The 15588-nt window shown below is 47.8% G+C and overlaps 1 protein-coding gene across 3 annotated transcripts in view; it reads left to right on the top strand.

The window, feature by feature from the left end:
* Positions 1-15588, top strand: part of TSPAN14 (tetraspanin 14) — a 330168-nt gene that overhangs the window by 289908 nt on the left and 24672 nt on the right. For all 3 annotated transcript variants that reach the window (XM_078643329.1, XM_078643331.1, XM_078643330.1), the window contains 2 exons: positions 7445-7489; positions 8675-8800. In XM_078643329.1, the coding sequence (XP_078499455.1) occupies positions 7445-7489; positions 8675-8800 (171 nt within the window). The remainder of the gene's footprint in view (positions 1-7444; positions 7490-8674; positions 8801-15588) is intronic.

Consider the following 15588-nt stretch of genomic DNA (forward strand, 5'->3'; position numbering starts at 1 on the left):
TGTGAAAACACATGATTGGACCTTGTGGAGAGTGTTTTTTTCATTTTGGTTTAGCTGCTGTCAACGGACTACAGGTGGGTTAGCTGCTTTTAGCTGTAGTCTTTATAGGATTAAGATAACGTGTATTTGTAAAGCGCACGTTAACCCAGCAGGGTATCTTGGCGCCGAATAACAAATGTTTATTTTTACCCAACTCAATACTTATTTTGATGAAAGGCTGAGTGGACCTGCTGGGATTTGAATCTGTGACCATGAGGTCAAACAAAGGCCCCTACAGTGGGCGCATTAGTCCACAAAGCCACCAGACCCTGCTACATTGCATTACGTATGCAGTGTGCATGTTATGCTGCCACTTTCACTATATAATTTCCTTCTGTAAACTCTATAAAGCCATTCATATGCTACATTGTGTACAGCAATGTGCCTATATGGCATTAATTTACACTGTCAGGATAAATGATGCTAAGCTTGATGTTTAAGCATTAGTTTAATGTGAAAACAGTCTTCCACAATGCAGTGCAACCCCCATCTCGACCATGTTGCTTCTTCTTTTATTTCACAACCCGTATTACTCCATGTGGCTTATTCACATTCAAAACCTGTTTGTGTGAATTGCATAGCCATCAGCTTCTTCCCTGTCTGGACTTCTGATGAAGTTTTCAAACTTTTGCTTCACTGATGCATTGGCCAGCTGTTTTGGGTGATGTCATCTGCTGCAGTGTTTGTTTGACATGTATTCATTTTAATTTATTTTAAATGTTATAATTTGCCACTCTTCAATGAAATTGCAGTTGTGTAGTACACAAAACTTTAAAGAGATGGATAATTTCTTTACAGTAAACACGTGGAACAATAGAGACTTGAAAGAGAGAGAGAGAGAGAGAGAGACGTCCCTGGGGGCCAACTACCCCTCCTGCACCTCCAGTATGTTCCACACAGCAGGATTGCTGAGAAGTTATCAAATGCATGTCCCCTTTCTCCACCACGCTGCAAACACGCCTCCTGGCACACTACTAGTAGGGGGATGAAGTCCCCTTGTCTATTGATGGTCCTTGGGGGGCCACTTACCCCTCCTATTACCTCCAATAAGTCCCATACAACAGTAATGGTGAGATCTGAGAGCAGGCCATGCCCGGTTTCTCCACCATTCTGAAGAAAGTGCATCCTGTCACACTACTATTTGGGGCGGAAGTCCCCTTGGCGGCCAACTAGCCCTCCTGTTACCTCCAGTAAGGCTCACACCGCTAGACTGCTGAGAGGTGGTCAGGAGCCATGGCCCCTTTTTATTTAAAAAAAAAAAAAATTTTGCACCAGGGACGTGGCAGTCCCTGGGGTGGCACGTGGGTCCCCCCGCATTAATTTTATGTTTAGCCCCTTGGGAGTGACGGTATAAAGGGCTGCGGCTGAGGCTGCACGCCCTCCTAATAATTGTATGTTTAGCCCAGGGAAGGTGGCTGTCCCTGGGGCGTGAGCGGGTCCACCCGCATACATGGTTTTAAGTACCCCGGGGAGGTGGCAGTCCCTGAGCTGCGGGGGCCCCCGCACCCCACCCACACAATTCTTTTTACATTTGCCCAGTGGAAGGTGGCGGTCACCAGGGCGCAGAGAGTACTGTGCGGGCACCCCCCGCATACATGAAAAGCAGTGCCCTTAGAAGGTGGCGGTCCCCAGTGCTTTTATTAGCCCTAGGAAATTCGTCGTGCCCTCGGGACTTGGACCACCCGGGGGCTGAGTTCAAAACAGGCACGGGAGACCACGCTTGTTTATTTTTTCAATTTTGCCGTGGGTACAAGGATCATTCCGTGAATTCAAATCAAAATGGAAAAAAAATATGTTTTTAATCCACAGCAGGGTCCCTCTGGGACCCCACCACCACATCTAGAGGCTCAGGGTATTCCAACCAAGCCTTTTCTTTATTTTATATTTTTTTTGTAGGACTCGTCTCAGGCCAAGTCCCAAGATTTTTGCCAACACTTCCTGGTTGAAGTGTTGGCAGCCAATCAGATTACAGCACGGTGACTGTCTGATCCGCATTTCTATATATCCATATTTTTTACCTTTAATATCTCTAAAACGACTGAGCGGATTTACATAAAATCTGCATAACCAATTCTACATTTCTGCCAAATTTAGTATAATTCTGTCCAGTGGTTCGGTCTGTAGGCCTGTTCTATGAGAATTAACATGGGGTAAACACTTTTGGGACCCCTCCACTTAATACATCACCCTGAAACTTTCAACTCAGCAGCTGAACTGACTAAAGTATAAGTTTTGAAAATCTTGTGAAGATTCGTCAAGCGGTGCCAAAGTTATTTGAAAAAGAACGCTCTTCCTATGGAAATTAGGTCCTAACTGTAACTACCTACTGGTGTATATATATATATCTAGCTCCGGTTTCTTTTCAATAAATTACCTCCACTGGAGTTGATTTAGTACTCAGTTGCAAGAAAGCATCATCTTGTTTCGGTGCTCACTGCATCTTGATCACACTGTTGTGACCAAGGTGCAGTGAGCACTGAAACGAGCAGATGGTTTCTTCCAACGGAGCACTAAATCAGAAATTGATTATTGATTATTGACCTCGCACTGGAGGGCTGGGAATTTATTTGACTGAAAACAGGGATGTGGAATCTTCCATAACCCGACACCCGGTACATATTGTTTGGAGTCAAGGCAACACATTGTCATGTGTATTTTGTCATTGGGACAAGTAGGCCCAACCGTTTGGCTGCCAGTTTACAGTATCACATTATGGATCAGAGAAAGGCATTGACTGCAGTTAAGGTAATATTAGTGTCCATGTGATAAGGCTGTTCAAACTTGTATTTATGGTTCATTAGTGCAAAGCCTTTATTATTAGACTGAGCACTCTTAGTCAATGTTGTAAGCTCAGACTGCACTAATGACAGTGGTTCCAGGGTAAAAATGTGTACACACGTTTTCATTGTTTATCAATATGAGGTTATTTATATAGCTCCCAGAATGCTCTCTGATTAGATGCAAATATTTGCAGAAGCTTGAAAGCAAAATTGATGATTCTTTGCTTTCAGAATAAAATGTTAATAAAAAAAGCAAAACAACTAACATTTTAGGTGCCATTTCTATGTAGCATCATATAGTAAAATGTGTTGATGTATGCTAGTATTTCCCAAAAATATTCATAATGGAATGTCAGTGTAACCAGTTATAACAAGATTATGGAAAAAATAAAAATAAACTAGCAGTGGTAAAGCCAATAGATCTGAAATTGTTGGTCAGCCTTTTGTCTTTTTTCAACTCGTGACTTGTTTAGGCATGGTTTTTGTAAAGATTTTGTGGGAGCTGCCAGGCCCTCACCATTATGACAAACATTGGCAAAAGCAAAAACTGTTTTGGTTTCAAAAAGCACACTGCCACAGTAGTTCCTGGCACTGACTGTGTGTCGATATGTTCCTTGTGAAAAACAGAATGCGCTGTCACTCACAGTGAAGGTAGCCGATAGACAGACAGACAGAATTGTAATAAACACAAAAGGTCATGGATAACGGCAGACCTAATTAAGGGCCCAATTATTAACCCCTTCCATGCTTATGACGAGCCCAGCTCGTCATGAGGCACAGTGGAGCTGTGCTTATGACGAGCTGGGCTCGTCATAACGGTCCCGTTCCGCCCATGCACAATTGATTCCCCGCCTGTGCGGGAGAATCAATCAGTGGGCGGAGTCGTGACGAGCCCAGCTTGTCATGAGCGCAGCTCCCCTGTGACTCATGACGAGCTGGGCTCGTCACGAGCACCGCGCGCTGTTCCCCCCTGCCTCCCCCCTGCACCGTGGGGGAATTACCCGGTGGCAAAGGGGTTGAATAAAGTCTCATAAGTACACCCATGTCCGTGAATTCACAAGACTTTACACAAGTAGGCCAAGAAATAGTACTCCTAGAAAATATTTGTGAACTGCATTTTAGCATGAGCAAATCTGCAGGTGTAGATTTGCTCATGCACAAATCTGAGTGGTTGCAAGTTCACTTTCCCTCCAACCACTTTTCTCAACCCTGGAAGAAGTTTTATGTCTGCCATTGTCATGAGTTAATTGCCAACATTTCTCAGTATGTGAAAAGATTAGAGAAGAGTTAGTGAAAACCCTCAAAACATACAAGTTAGTAGGTCTGCACAGACTCAAAAGGGCATTCCAACCCTGGAACTGTTGCTTACCATTACCTTCAACCCCAGTATGCAGATCTGCGGAAACCTGGCAACATAAGGGAATTGCTGGTATTCAAACCTTACTATGGAAGGAGCCCAGGCATAATCAGAGAGGCTATTTCAGAGCTCTTATACAATGAGATTGCTGCCATAATTTGTCGCCGCATTACATGTCACAAAAGGGACAAGTCGATTTTGTTACAGGACAAGTATATTTATGAAGCAACCTGCCCCATGGACAAGTAGATATTTTATTAAATTCCACACCCTTGTAAAAAAAAAAAAAAACCATAGTTTAGGATTAAGTTGTAGTGCACTGCGTAGCACTGCTTACAAGCGCCGCTTGGAGACAACACGCCAAAGCCAGGAAAGAAAAAAAAAGATATATATATATAATCCCTTTACCTCTCTCTCCTAGAGAACTAATTGTTTAGTCTCTGCTATGCAGTCCATGCATACACCTCCATAAAATTTGAAACACAGGGAGGATGTCGTTTCTTTAAAGGACACTTTAAAGTTTCTGTTGTGTTGACATTCAGCATGATAAACCATGCACCTAAAAAGGCAGCCATTTGTAGGTTTCTTATCTAATATAAACGATGGGCAGTTGGAGGCTGGTGGTTTTACTTTCGCACTGCTAACACTGTGCAGCACAGTAACACCCTGGATGGAGCACCTGTTTTTTTCTCTGGGAATCAGCAACTCTTATGCAATTTTGTAATGTAAATTTTCAGCCTAATCTGTAGCTGACTTCGCTCCGAAAAATAAAATCTACACATAGCCAGGGGCTGAACCAGCTCAAGTCATTGGAGAACTGCTTCGCAACAGATGCTAGCGAATGTGCCATGCATGAAGTTGCACAGTGCATGTGAAAAACTGTGGCAGATTACATCATTGGATCGGCAGACAGATGCATCTTTGCAGCAAATGTTTACCTACGCCGCATTGTAGACTACGCCCCTTAGTGAATGCTCGCTGACATTATTTAAAGGCAGAACAACATGAATCCTTGTTCGAAGTGAAAAACAGAGATAGGCCATGGGCATTTTGGACTTTTTCATTTAACTCCATCTGTTGTATGACGGATACAATTTTACAGCTTTAGCAGCCCAGTATTTGCCAGGTCATGTTTTTGCAGTTCTAAATCCCATAATATTTATTTAGTTTGAACTATGATAGCATCTGCGTTCTCTCATGTAATTTAATCCTTTCAATATGAATGATAAAAAAAACTTAATTTTGCTTCAAGAATCTATCAAATATGGAATTTTCATCGATCCCTGTAAAATGTAGACGTCTTCTAATGAATCTGTTGTCCTCTATAGCGGACAAGGCAGCAACCGTATCGCTTCCACAAAGCATAGATACTGAAAGCATATTCAGTATACAGCTAAATATGTCAATTGTTCAGTGTAGTTATTTTGTGGTCTGATGTAACAAAAAGACATCAGTAAAAATGTATACATTCTGTCACTGAAAACAAAGGCTACCGATTAAAACCACCAGTGCTTTCAACGATGGTCCTCAGCATTCGAAAATGTACAGCTATGTACAGTGTGCCACAGTATATGGATGTTAGCCCATGGGTACCATTATCTTTTATATAGCAAGGTTTGTTTATCAGCTCTGAACTGAAAGTGGGGTGTAATGATAACATTGCCACATACACTACACCAGTATTGCCATATCACAGCATTGTCACTTTTACACAGCAATCCAACATTTCCTGCAGCTCCTAGAGTGCCTAACTCGTTCATAAATTTCACATTTGCCGCAGCCTGTTTTATGCTGTTCAGTTTAGATTGTTAGAAGCCTCTTGTGGGGCACTGCCATAGAGTTGATAGCAGCCTGTAGGTTTGCAACAGTGCTTTGCATTAGCAGTAGCCCGGATACATACTATTGCTATGTAAATGGTTGTGTCTAGTGAACTAAAACAGCAGCATTGCATAGTTAGTTTTAGCTCCGCAGATTTGTTGTTGTCTCAAATTACATCCACAGTATACAGATTTATTGGGCGCCTAAATTGTTAGACGCCTACCGTAATGCCAAGCCAGGTTTCGATTTTGCAATGTGATAAGTATGAATCAATACTATTTATACTTGTACTCTTACTGCCAGGCTGGGCTGTCAGTATAACAGATTGTGAAATAACCCCAGACACAGATCTTGTGATGCTTGAAATTAACTCTCTTAACACCACTGTGTTTTAAAACTCTTATCAGTCGAAGGACATTGAAATGTTTATCACTGAAAACTGGTTGCATTTGGATCAGTGGTGGCTGGCACAGTTTGGGTGGTGGCAAACTGGGGAGGAGCGAGTGTAAAAAAAAAAAAAAGTACCTTCTTGCTGCGTCTCTCCTCCGTAGTCCCTCGTTCTGGCCTAGAACAGGAAGGCCACCCAGACTCCCCATAGGCAATCGCACCGCTGAAATGCAGCATTGTGATTGGTCTGAGAGCCGTAGTTTGGTGCTCAGACACGCAGTGGGAGCCTGGGCATGTTCTCCACCCAATACAGCCTGGATGGAGAACATGTAAAGTGCGCATGAATGTTTGGCCGACCAAGACGGCCGGCCAAACATTCATGCACACTTACAAAGTGTGCTCACCACTCCCCCTGCTCCAATCGTCAGGGCAGCCCCGCCCTGCAAAGCTGCTGCAGCAGTAAGAAATAAAATGATGAAAATGTCCAGTTCTTATCATTTTATTTTTCCTTTATTTCACTGCTAAAAAGCAGTGAGGCGACGCTCCTCCGCCTTAGCGGAGAAGCCATCACTGATTTGGATTCCAATTTTTGGCACCAAATAACGGATTTTTACAGCACAAGACCTAAATTCCCTTTTCCTCATATTCAGTTATTTTATGGTTGTCTGCATCATTCATCCAGTGGCTTTAATAAAACACGTTTTCAATGTGTTTTTTTATTCATAATTTGAAAACGGCAAACTCATATAAAACTCGCTGCACCCATACAAGCCTATTATTTTAAAACAAAGTAATGCTGTCAGCCTTTCTCTCTCACATCTTCCCTCCCATGCATTAGGTTTTTATTACATTTTTCACATGCACTCTTAAAATGTGTCCTTTACATTGTGGTACCATTGAATTCCTGCAATGCTGCTTGTTGTTTTTCTTTCAAAATAACAAACTGTCTTTAAAATTACTCCCAGTATAGAGTTTGTTTGAGTAATCTTTGAAAGTCCTCTCTGTTGCTTGAGAATTGAGCACTGTAGAAATATAACCTACTCGTGTGAATTTTCTATTTCAGCAAAGTGTTCTGAACACGCAGTGTGGATATGACGCTAGATTGCCTGTGAGTATATCCCATATCTTTGTGATCTGTGTGAGATCCACTAGTACTGGTTCTGGTCTTGTGCTGCAAACCGAGAGATAGGACTGGAGAAAATGCAACATTTACATGCTACTTTATATTGGGGGGTGTTATATCGTGTTCTTATTGGGAAAGGGGTTTCCACTGCATGATCTCCACAGGTGCAGATTCAAGGTTTGCTTTGCTGTGTTTGGTACATTCAAGCTAACCGACTGGGGCTAGGATTCCCATTTTCCTGCTTGTAGTGTCTCTAAGGGAGGCATTTGCAGGATTTTAATCGTTTCAGCCTGCATCACCTTTTTGAGAGATGAGCATTCCATAGGGTAGCATGCCACGCTGTACAGAACATTTCAGGACTAATTGCACTGCATGTAATGACGTTGCATATCTAGATGATACTCTGACACCAGAAGCCAGCAAGCCTTTGTGAAAATATGCTGGGTGTTTGCCGCCCAATCCTCTGATGGGCCTTGCGAGTTGCATGTGGGCAGGCCTGACTCACAGAGGCTCTGAACTATCAATGCATCTTTTTTTATGTATTGTATTGTAATTGCATTTATATAACGCTTACTATCCCTGACGAGGTGGCAAATCGCTTTTTCGGCAAGTAGCACGCTACTCCAGAACCCATAAAGGATCAGTGGTTAATTAGTATAGTGAAGTTCGACTTCTGTGTATCTCAACTTAGGGCTCTGTTATTGGCCAATGCATGTCATTTTCTGTTCTCTTGGTTAAGAACTTAAAAGGAGTCGGAGAGCAGCTGCCAGTGTAGCTCTGAAGATTCACAAACAGCCTGAAGTGTTGCAGTACAGGGGCTCATTTATATATGCAGAATTTACAGAGAAACTAGGGAAAGTACACAGATTTCTACAAATAAAACGACTGTGCGTTTGTTTTTATTTCAAAGGCACCTAAGCAAAATGTAGTGTGAAAGTCAAGTTGCCTTTATCAATAAAGCACTGAAAATGCATTTGTTCAACTGTAAGACTGATTGCAGACAATGATAACATGTATTGCATGTTCAACGCTCTATCATAACCGCAAGTTGTAAGTAATAATGTTGGCAATAGTGACTGTATCACAATTTGCTACTTATGTTGTGCGTTTTCATGGAAATTTAAACTAAAACAGTAAAAAAGAAAATAATGTGTTAATTTCTTTCTGAAGGGCATTACTAGCATAGCGAGAAGTACTCCAATTTATGAGAAAGGATGTATTCCTGTTCTCGAGGGCTGGTTGCCAAGAAACATCTACATTGTGGCTGGAGTCTTCCTCGGAATCTCATTATTACAGGTCAGTGGACTTTGATTCCCTGTTATGAATGAATGTATGAATATTTGGAAATATCCAGCTATTTTCGTAGAATTTAATCTGTAGACCAGTTCGCTTGTATTGTCAACTGATATATCTGAAAGAAAAAGGTTAGTATTAGATTCCTTACCTTAGAATATCCCCAGGCGTCAGACTGGATCCGGAAACTTTTGCGTAGCAGTACCTTTGCGCGTCGGTAGGCGTCGTCTGCAGCTCCGCGTCTGTCGTCGGCGTCATTGGCGCCGGGATGACGTCGCCGGAGTACTTAGACGGCTCCCTCGCGCGCTGACGTCAGTTCCTATTTTTTCCGCGCCAGCAAGCGCCGATCTGGAAAAAGTGGTACCCTTAGTCAATTTTTGACTAAACTTTTTCGATCATTTTTGATCTTTATTCGAAGTCGAACGACTCTGACGGTGCCGGTAGGGATGCCCGGGTTCAAGCCCTGCGTCGACTGCAACCGACTGATGTCGGTTACCGACCCCCATCACCGGTGTCTTCATTGCCTGGGGCCCGACCACGATGACAAGTTGTGCCCCGACTGCCGGGCCTTGACGTTGAAGGCTAGGCGGGAGCGGTCCCGCAAGCGCCTCGGGCTCAGGCAGTCGGCTCTGTGCCGTTTGAGGTCTTGGTCCGAAAGGAGGTCGAGGGACCGGTCGCGTAGCCGGAGTCATCACTGCTCGGAGGGTTGACACCACTCCTCGAGCTCCAAGTCCTCAGGTAAGAGGCACAAGAAGTCGAAGAGGCGACATCGCTCTTCTGACTCCGCCCGACGCTCGCGCGACGCGGCCGGGGGTTCGGGCGACACCGCCCACGCGGCTCCGCCGGAGCCGCAGGCGTCGAGGCCTGCTCCATACCCGCCGGTCCCTGGGCAGAACGCGACGTCGGGTTCCGCGGCGCCTTCGGGCCAAGCGGGCCTGACTGGGAGCCCAAGCAGGCCCTTCGGCGCCGTCGGGTGCTTCGGCGCCGGCGCCGTCGGAGACTTCGGTCCCGATGCCGCAGGGCCCCGGTAGATCCAGATCCAGGTCGTCGCTGGTCGACCTTATGACCTCGCCGGCACTGGCCCCTAGGGTGTCGCCCCCGGCGCGGTCCACGGACGACGTCGTCTCCGGTCCCCCCTCGACCCGGTTCCGACGCCGGAGCGGAGCCGCTCGACGCCGCATTCGATGTCAAGAGAAGACTTTTTCTTCTATGATCCAGCCCCATCATTTTACCCCGAGTATCAGGAGATGGGTGGCGAGGTGGATTGGGAGGGGTCTGAAGACCCTCTGGCACGTGAGTGCCAGTCTTATCAGGACTGGGCAGGTAAGATAGGGGATGCCAGTGGGTTGGACACTTCGCCAGACACTGGTTTTGTCTCCCCGCCTACCGTGGCTTCGGAGGCGGGGGCTGCCTATAGTGTGGTGTTGACGCGGGCGGCCAAGGCCTTATCCCTTGAACTCCCCGTCGTGGCCGTGAGGACTAACCTCCTCACTGAGGTCCTTAAACAGCAAGCAAGCTCTTCGGAGCCTATGTTGCCATTTAATGAGGCCTTATCTGACGTTCTTCTGGGCACCTGGTCCAGGCCCGCTAAAGGTCCCCCTGTAGATAGGAACGTGGCCAGACGCCACCGCCCGGCTCCGGGCGACCCTTGCTTCCTGTCCACCCACCCCACTCCCGAGAGCCTGGTCATACAGGCCTCTAACTCCCAGACCACATTCCCGACGGCTCCCCCCGATCGGAAATCCAAGAGGTACGAACAGTGTGCTAAGAAGATGTTCTCCTCACTGAGTTTGGGGTTGCGGTCAGTTAAGACCTCGTGCCTCTTGGGCCGGTATACCCACTCTCTGTGGGACACGGTCGCGGACATGGTGCCACAATGTCCGGAGGAGGCCCGGACTAAACTCGCCCAAGCCCTTGCGCAGGGTCGAGATGCGGCACGGTATTCCATCCGATGTTGGCTGGATACAACGGACTCGCTGGGCAGAGCGATGGCAACGACGGTGGCCATTCGTCGCCACGCCTGGCTGAGATCCGCCAACTTTTCGGCTGATGTCCAAAACACCCTTATGGACATGCCGTTTGATGGCCGTCGCCTTTTTGGCGACAAGGCAGACAGTGCGCTTGAGCGCTTTAAGGGCGCGGGCCTGTCGGACCCGCGCCACCAAACTGCTGCCTTTCGTGGCCAAGGAAGGGGCGCCCCCACACGTCCTTCCAGCCACGGGCCGCAGACTAACATCCAGCGCGGTGGCGGTGCCCGGGGACAACGGCGAGGCCAGTCCACATCCACCCCCGCAGCATCCGCCTCAAAACCTTCCCCTTCGAGGCGACCCCTCCAGTCATGCCACCGCAGTACCACCGCGTGTCGGGGGGATCACTTGAATCTTCTGCGAGAGGAAGTTACGGCCCTCTTGGCCAAGGGGGCCATCGAACGCGTTCCTGGGCCAGAAGTAGGTTGTGGTTGTTACTCCCACTACTTCCTGGTCCCCAAGAAAGGCAAAGGGGGCCTACGCCCTATCTTGGACCTGCGGAACGTCAACGGCTTCCTCCGGAAGGAGAAGTTCAAGATGCTGACACTGGCTCAGGTCTTAGCTGCCCTAGACCCGGAAGACTGGATGGTAGCGTTGGACTTGCAGGACCCTTATTTCCACATCCCCGTCCTGCCGTCCCACCGGCGCCACCTGTGGTTCACGGTAGGCCACGAGCACTTTCAGTTTACTGTGCTCCCCTTCGGCCTTACCAGCGCCCCACAGGTGTTCACGAAAGTGATGGCGGTGGTCGCAGCTCATCTGCGCAGGTTAGGGTTTGTCTTCCCCTACCTCGACGACTGGTTGTTGAAGGCGGGCTCGCCCCATACAGTCTTCAGTCACCTCCAGACTACGGCCGACCTCCTGCACCTGCTGGGGTTCTCCATCAATGTGCCGAAGTCACACCAGTGTCCCTCTCAAAAGCTCCTCTTCATCGGAGCGGTTCTAGACTCTGCGCAGTTTCGGGTTTATCCTCCCGAACAGCAGGCTCGGGATATTCAGGCTCTGATTTCGATCTTTCAGCCGTTATCCCGAGTCTCGGTCAGGTTGACTCTGGGGCTGATGGCCTCCTGCATCCTTCTGGTGCATCACGCCAGGTGGCGGATGCGGGCTCTGCAGTGGGACCTGAAGTTTCAGTGGGCCCAGCATCAGGGCAACTTGTCCGACCATGTCTTGATCTCGGAGGGCACTGCAAGACCAATGCAGTGGTGGCTCACGGACCGCGATTGGGTCAGCGGCAGATCTCTCTCCCAACCTGAGCACGTAGTTGTGACGGACGCGTCCCTCCAGGGCTTGGGGGGGCCACATGGGAGAGGCGGAGATCAGAGGCCTCTGGTCTCCGGCGGAGTCCCGGCTCCATATCAACCTTCTGGAGCTGCGGGCGATCCGGCTTGCACTGAAGGCATTCCTCCCCTCTGTCCGGGGGAGTGTAGTGCAGGTGTTCACGGACAACACCACCGCCATGTGGTACTGCAACAAACAGGGCGGGGTGGGGTCGTGGACCCTATGCCAGGAGGCTCTGCGCCTCTGGCAATGGCTGGAACATCAGGGCGTGACCCTGGTGGTTCAACACCTGGCAGTTTCCATGAACGCCAGGGAGGACGAACTCAGCCGTCGGTGCATGATGGATCACGAATGGCGTCTGAACTCGGACGTGGCGCAAGGCCTCTTTCAGCAGTGGGGAGAGCCTTGTTTAGATCTATTCGCCACAGAAGAGAACGCGCAATGTCATCAGTTCTGCTCGTTGGAATTTCCAAGGGGGCACTCGCTCGGAGACTCTTTTCGTCGCGAGTGGAGTTGCGGTCTGTTGTACGCCGTTCCGCCTATACCACTTCTGCCCAGAGTGCTGAAAAAGATCAGGCCCTACCGGGCCCAAGTCATCCTTGTGGCTCCGGACTGGGCACGAAGATACTGGTATCCCGAGCTACTCACCATGTCTGTCGATCCCCCGATTCGTCTGCCCCTTCAGGAGGACTTTCTGTCGCAGCAGCAGGGGACGGTCCTCCACCCGAACCTGTCCAGTCTCCACTTACATGCGTGGAGATTGAGCGGCAGCAGTTGAGGCCATTTGACTTGCCTCCTGAAGTCTGTAATGTGATTCTGGCAGCCAGGCGTCCCTCCACAAAATCTGTATACGCCTGCAGGTGGAACAAATTTGTGGCATGGTGCACAGCAAAGGCTGTGGATCCCCTTTCTGCCCCTCTTTCAGAGCTTCTTCTTTTTCTTCTTTCTCTTGTCCAGCAGGGCTCTGCTCTGGGCACTCTGATGGGCTACCGCTTGGCCATTTCCGCCTTCTGAAGGCTCCCTGATCAGCCCTCTTTGTTCAAGTCCCCAGTTGTAAATAGGTTTTTGAAGGCCATCACTCACATGTTTCCTCCTGTTCCTTTTGTGATGCCTCAGTGGGACTTGCACCTTGTTCTGACGTATCTGATGTGCGCTCCCTTTGAGCCACTTCATAACTGTCCTCTTCGTCTCCTTACTCTGAAGACTGCATTCCTGGTTGCCATCACCTCTGCCAGGAGGGTGAGTGAGCTCCTGGCCCTTTCTTCTAAACCTCCTTTCCTTTCTGTCCATCCGGACAAAGTTGTGTTGCGGACGCGACCCTCTTTCCTGCCCAAGGTAGTCACAGCCTTCCACATCGGGCAGTACATCACCTTGCCCACCTTCTTTCTGCCTCTGCATCCCTCGAACGTGCTCTCTCATTCTACCTGGATCGCACCCGCCAGTTCCGGGTGGATGACCAACTCTTTGTTGGTTACGTGGGCGCTACGAAGGGACGGGGGGGTGCACAAACGGACCATTTCTCGATGGGTCGTCTTGTGCATCAAGGCTTGTTACTCTCTGGCTAGAAAGGAGCCTCCTGTGGGGCTACGTGCCCATTCCACTCGGGCCACGGCGACTAGTACTGCCCTAGGTCGGGGAGTCCCCTTGCAGGACATCTGTCAGGCAGCTACGTGGGCCTCGCTGCACACGTTCGCAAGACACTACTGCCTGGACAGCCAAGTCCGGAGAGATGGCTTTTTCAGCCGTTCCGTTCTCCAGGACTTTCTGGTGTGATCATTGGTTCGCAGACCCACCACCGGGGTTGGTATTGCTGGGGTATCTATTCTAAGGTAAGGAATCTAATACTAATCTGTTTCTTTCAGATGCACAAGTTACTTACCTTCTGTAACTATATATCTGTAAGAAACAGTAGTTAGTATTAGATTCCTTACCGCCCCACCCATCCTCCCCGTTCTGCGAACCGATATCTAGGGTTAAGGTCATCCCCTTTCAGGGCCCTAGTTTCATGGCACCTGTATTAGTTTGTATCATGGCTCTGCGTTTCTGGTGCGGAAAAGCTTGGTATAAGAACGGACGTCCGCGCGCGAGGGCGCGTCCAAGTACTCCGGCGACGTCATCCCGACGACGGACGCGGAGCTGCAGATGACGCCTACCGACGCACAAGGGTACTGCTACGCAAAGGTTTTTGGATCCAGTCTGATGCCTGGGGATATTCTAAGGTATGGAATCTAATACTAACTACTGTTTCTTACAGATATATCGTGACGGAATGTAAGTAACTTGTGCTACAGTTGCCACCCTGCATAATTCTGACATTTTGAAATGGAAAGAACTCAATTCCCCCGGTAACTCTGCATTTCCTAAAATTATGAGGAAGTTAATCTGAAATTAGCTTGCTTGTAGCTTTTCAGCATCTTTCTTCATTTTTTGTGACGAGTTCAAAATGCAAAGAATTGCTGCGTAAGGAACATTGTTTGAATTAGCTGGACCACAATTTACAAAATTCCTCTTGGGAAGTCACTGCAGGGATTCGTGTGCATGTTTTCTAACAACATGATAAAGGACACAGAGCGTTTCAAGTATCTATTGAATACAGGATAAACCGTTGTAACAATTAATGAAAATGGCAGTTCAATGAATATGTGATGTCTCTCTGGTGCTTGATGATAATATTAAGACATTGTGGTCTATTATGCATAAGGAACAACATCTCCTTGTCCCACTATAGGAAAAGGAAGATAAGAACTCCTCCTAAGGCTTTTGCAAGGCTAAAACATTATAGACTGGAGATGTCATGCATGCACTGCCATAGGCTTCACCTCCTGTATGTCCTCCTCTTGCTGCAGCTCTCTAGAGCGCCTCTTCAAACCTTAGCTAGATTATACCTTTTACAATTCATTTTCCTTTGGGTCTGTTAAGTGTTTTTTTCTTTCTTCTGTATTTTCATATTTGATGCGTTGACGGATCACAGTGACTTTGCTTCAGAACCACTGGAGATTGCCATGAAATATGCTAGTCGATAAGCCTTTCCTTCCTGTTAGACCTGTCAGCCCTTTGGGGGGTCCCTCCTATTTTCTTTCTTTCTTCTCTCCTTTGTACCTCTACATTTTTCTTTTATTTTTGCGTCCACTACAATTTTTGGTGTTGTCCCTAGAGTTCTGAGTGCCTTTTTCCCTATAACTTTTTGAGGCCTAGGTGCTCTCTTAACATGGTGGAAATATAGACACACAAAATGGTGGCTTGTAACTGCCACATTTTTACCTCCGAGACCTGAGCCCTAGGACTACACTGGGAAGGTTCTAGAACCTTCCAGCCGATTCCAGTAGCCAGGGCCCAGTCTATATAAGAGTCAGAACCAGGGCGGCCATTTTAGAAGTGACCAGAGAGCTTGAGTAGAACCTGGTGAGGAGTGAAGCGGTAGTGTGGGGAGGAAGGCGCACTGAGAAGGGGTTAGATCGTCCCACGGGCCGGCTACTCCACTTG

The sequence above is a fragment of the Lissotriton helveticus genome, chromosome 5_1, assembly GCF_964261635.1.
Source record: "Lissotriton helveticus chromosome 5_1, aLisHel1.1, whole genome shotgun sequence".
NCBI lineage: Eukaryota > Metazoa > Chordata > Amphibia > Caudata > Salamandridae > Lissotriton > Lissotriton helveticus.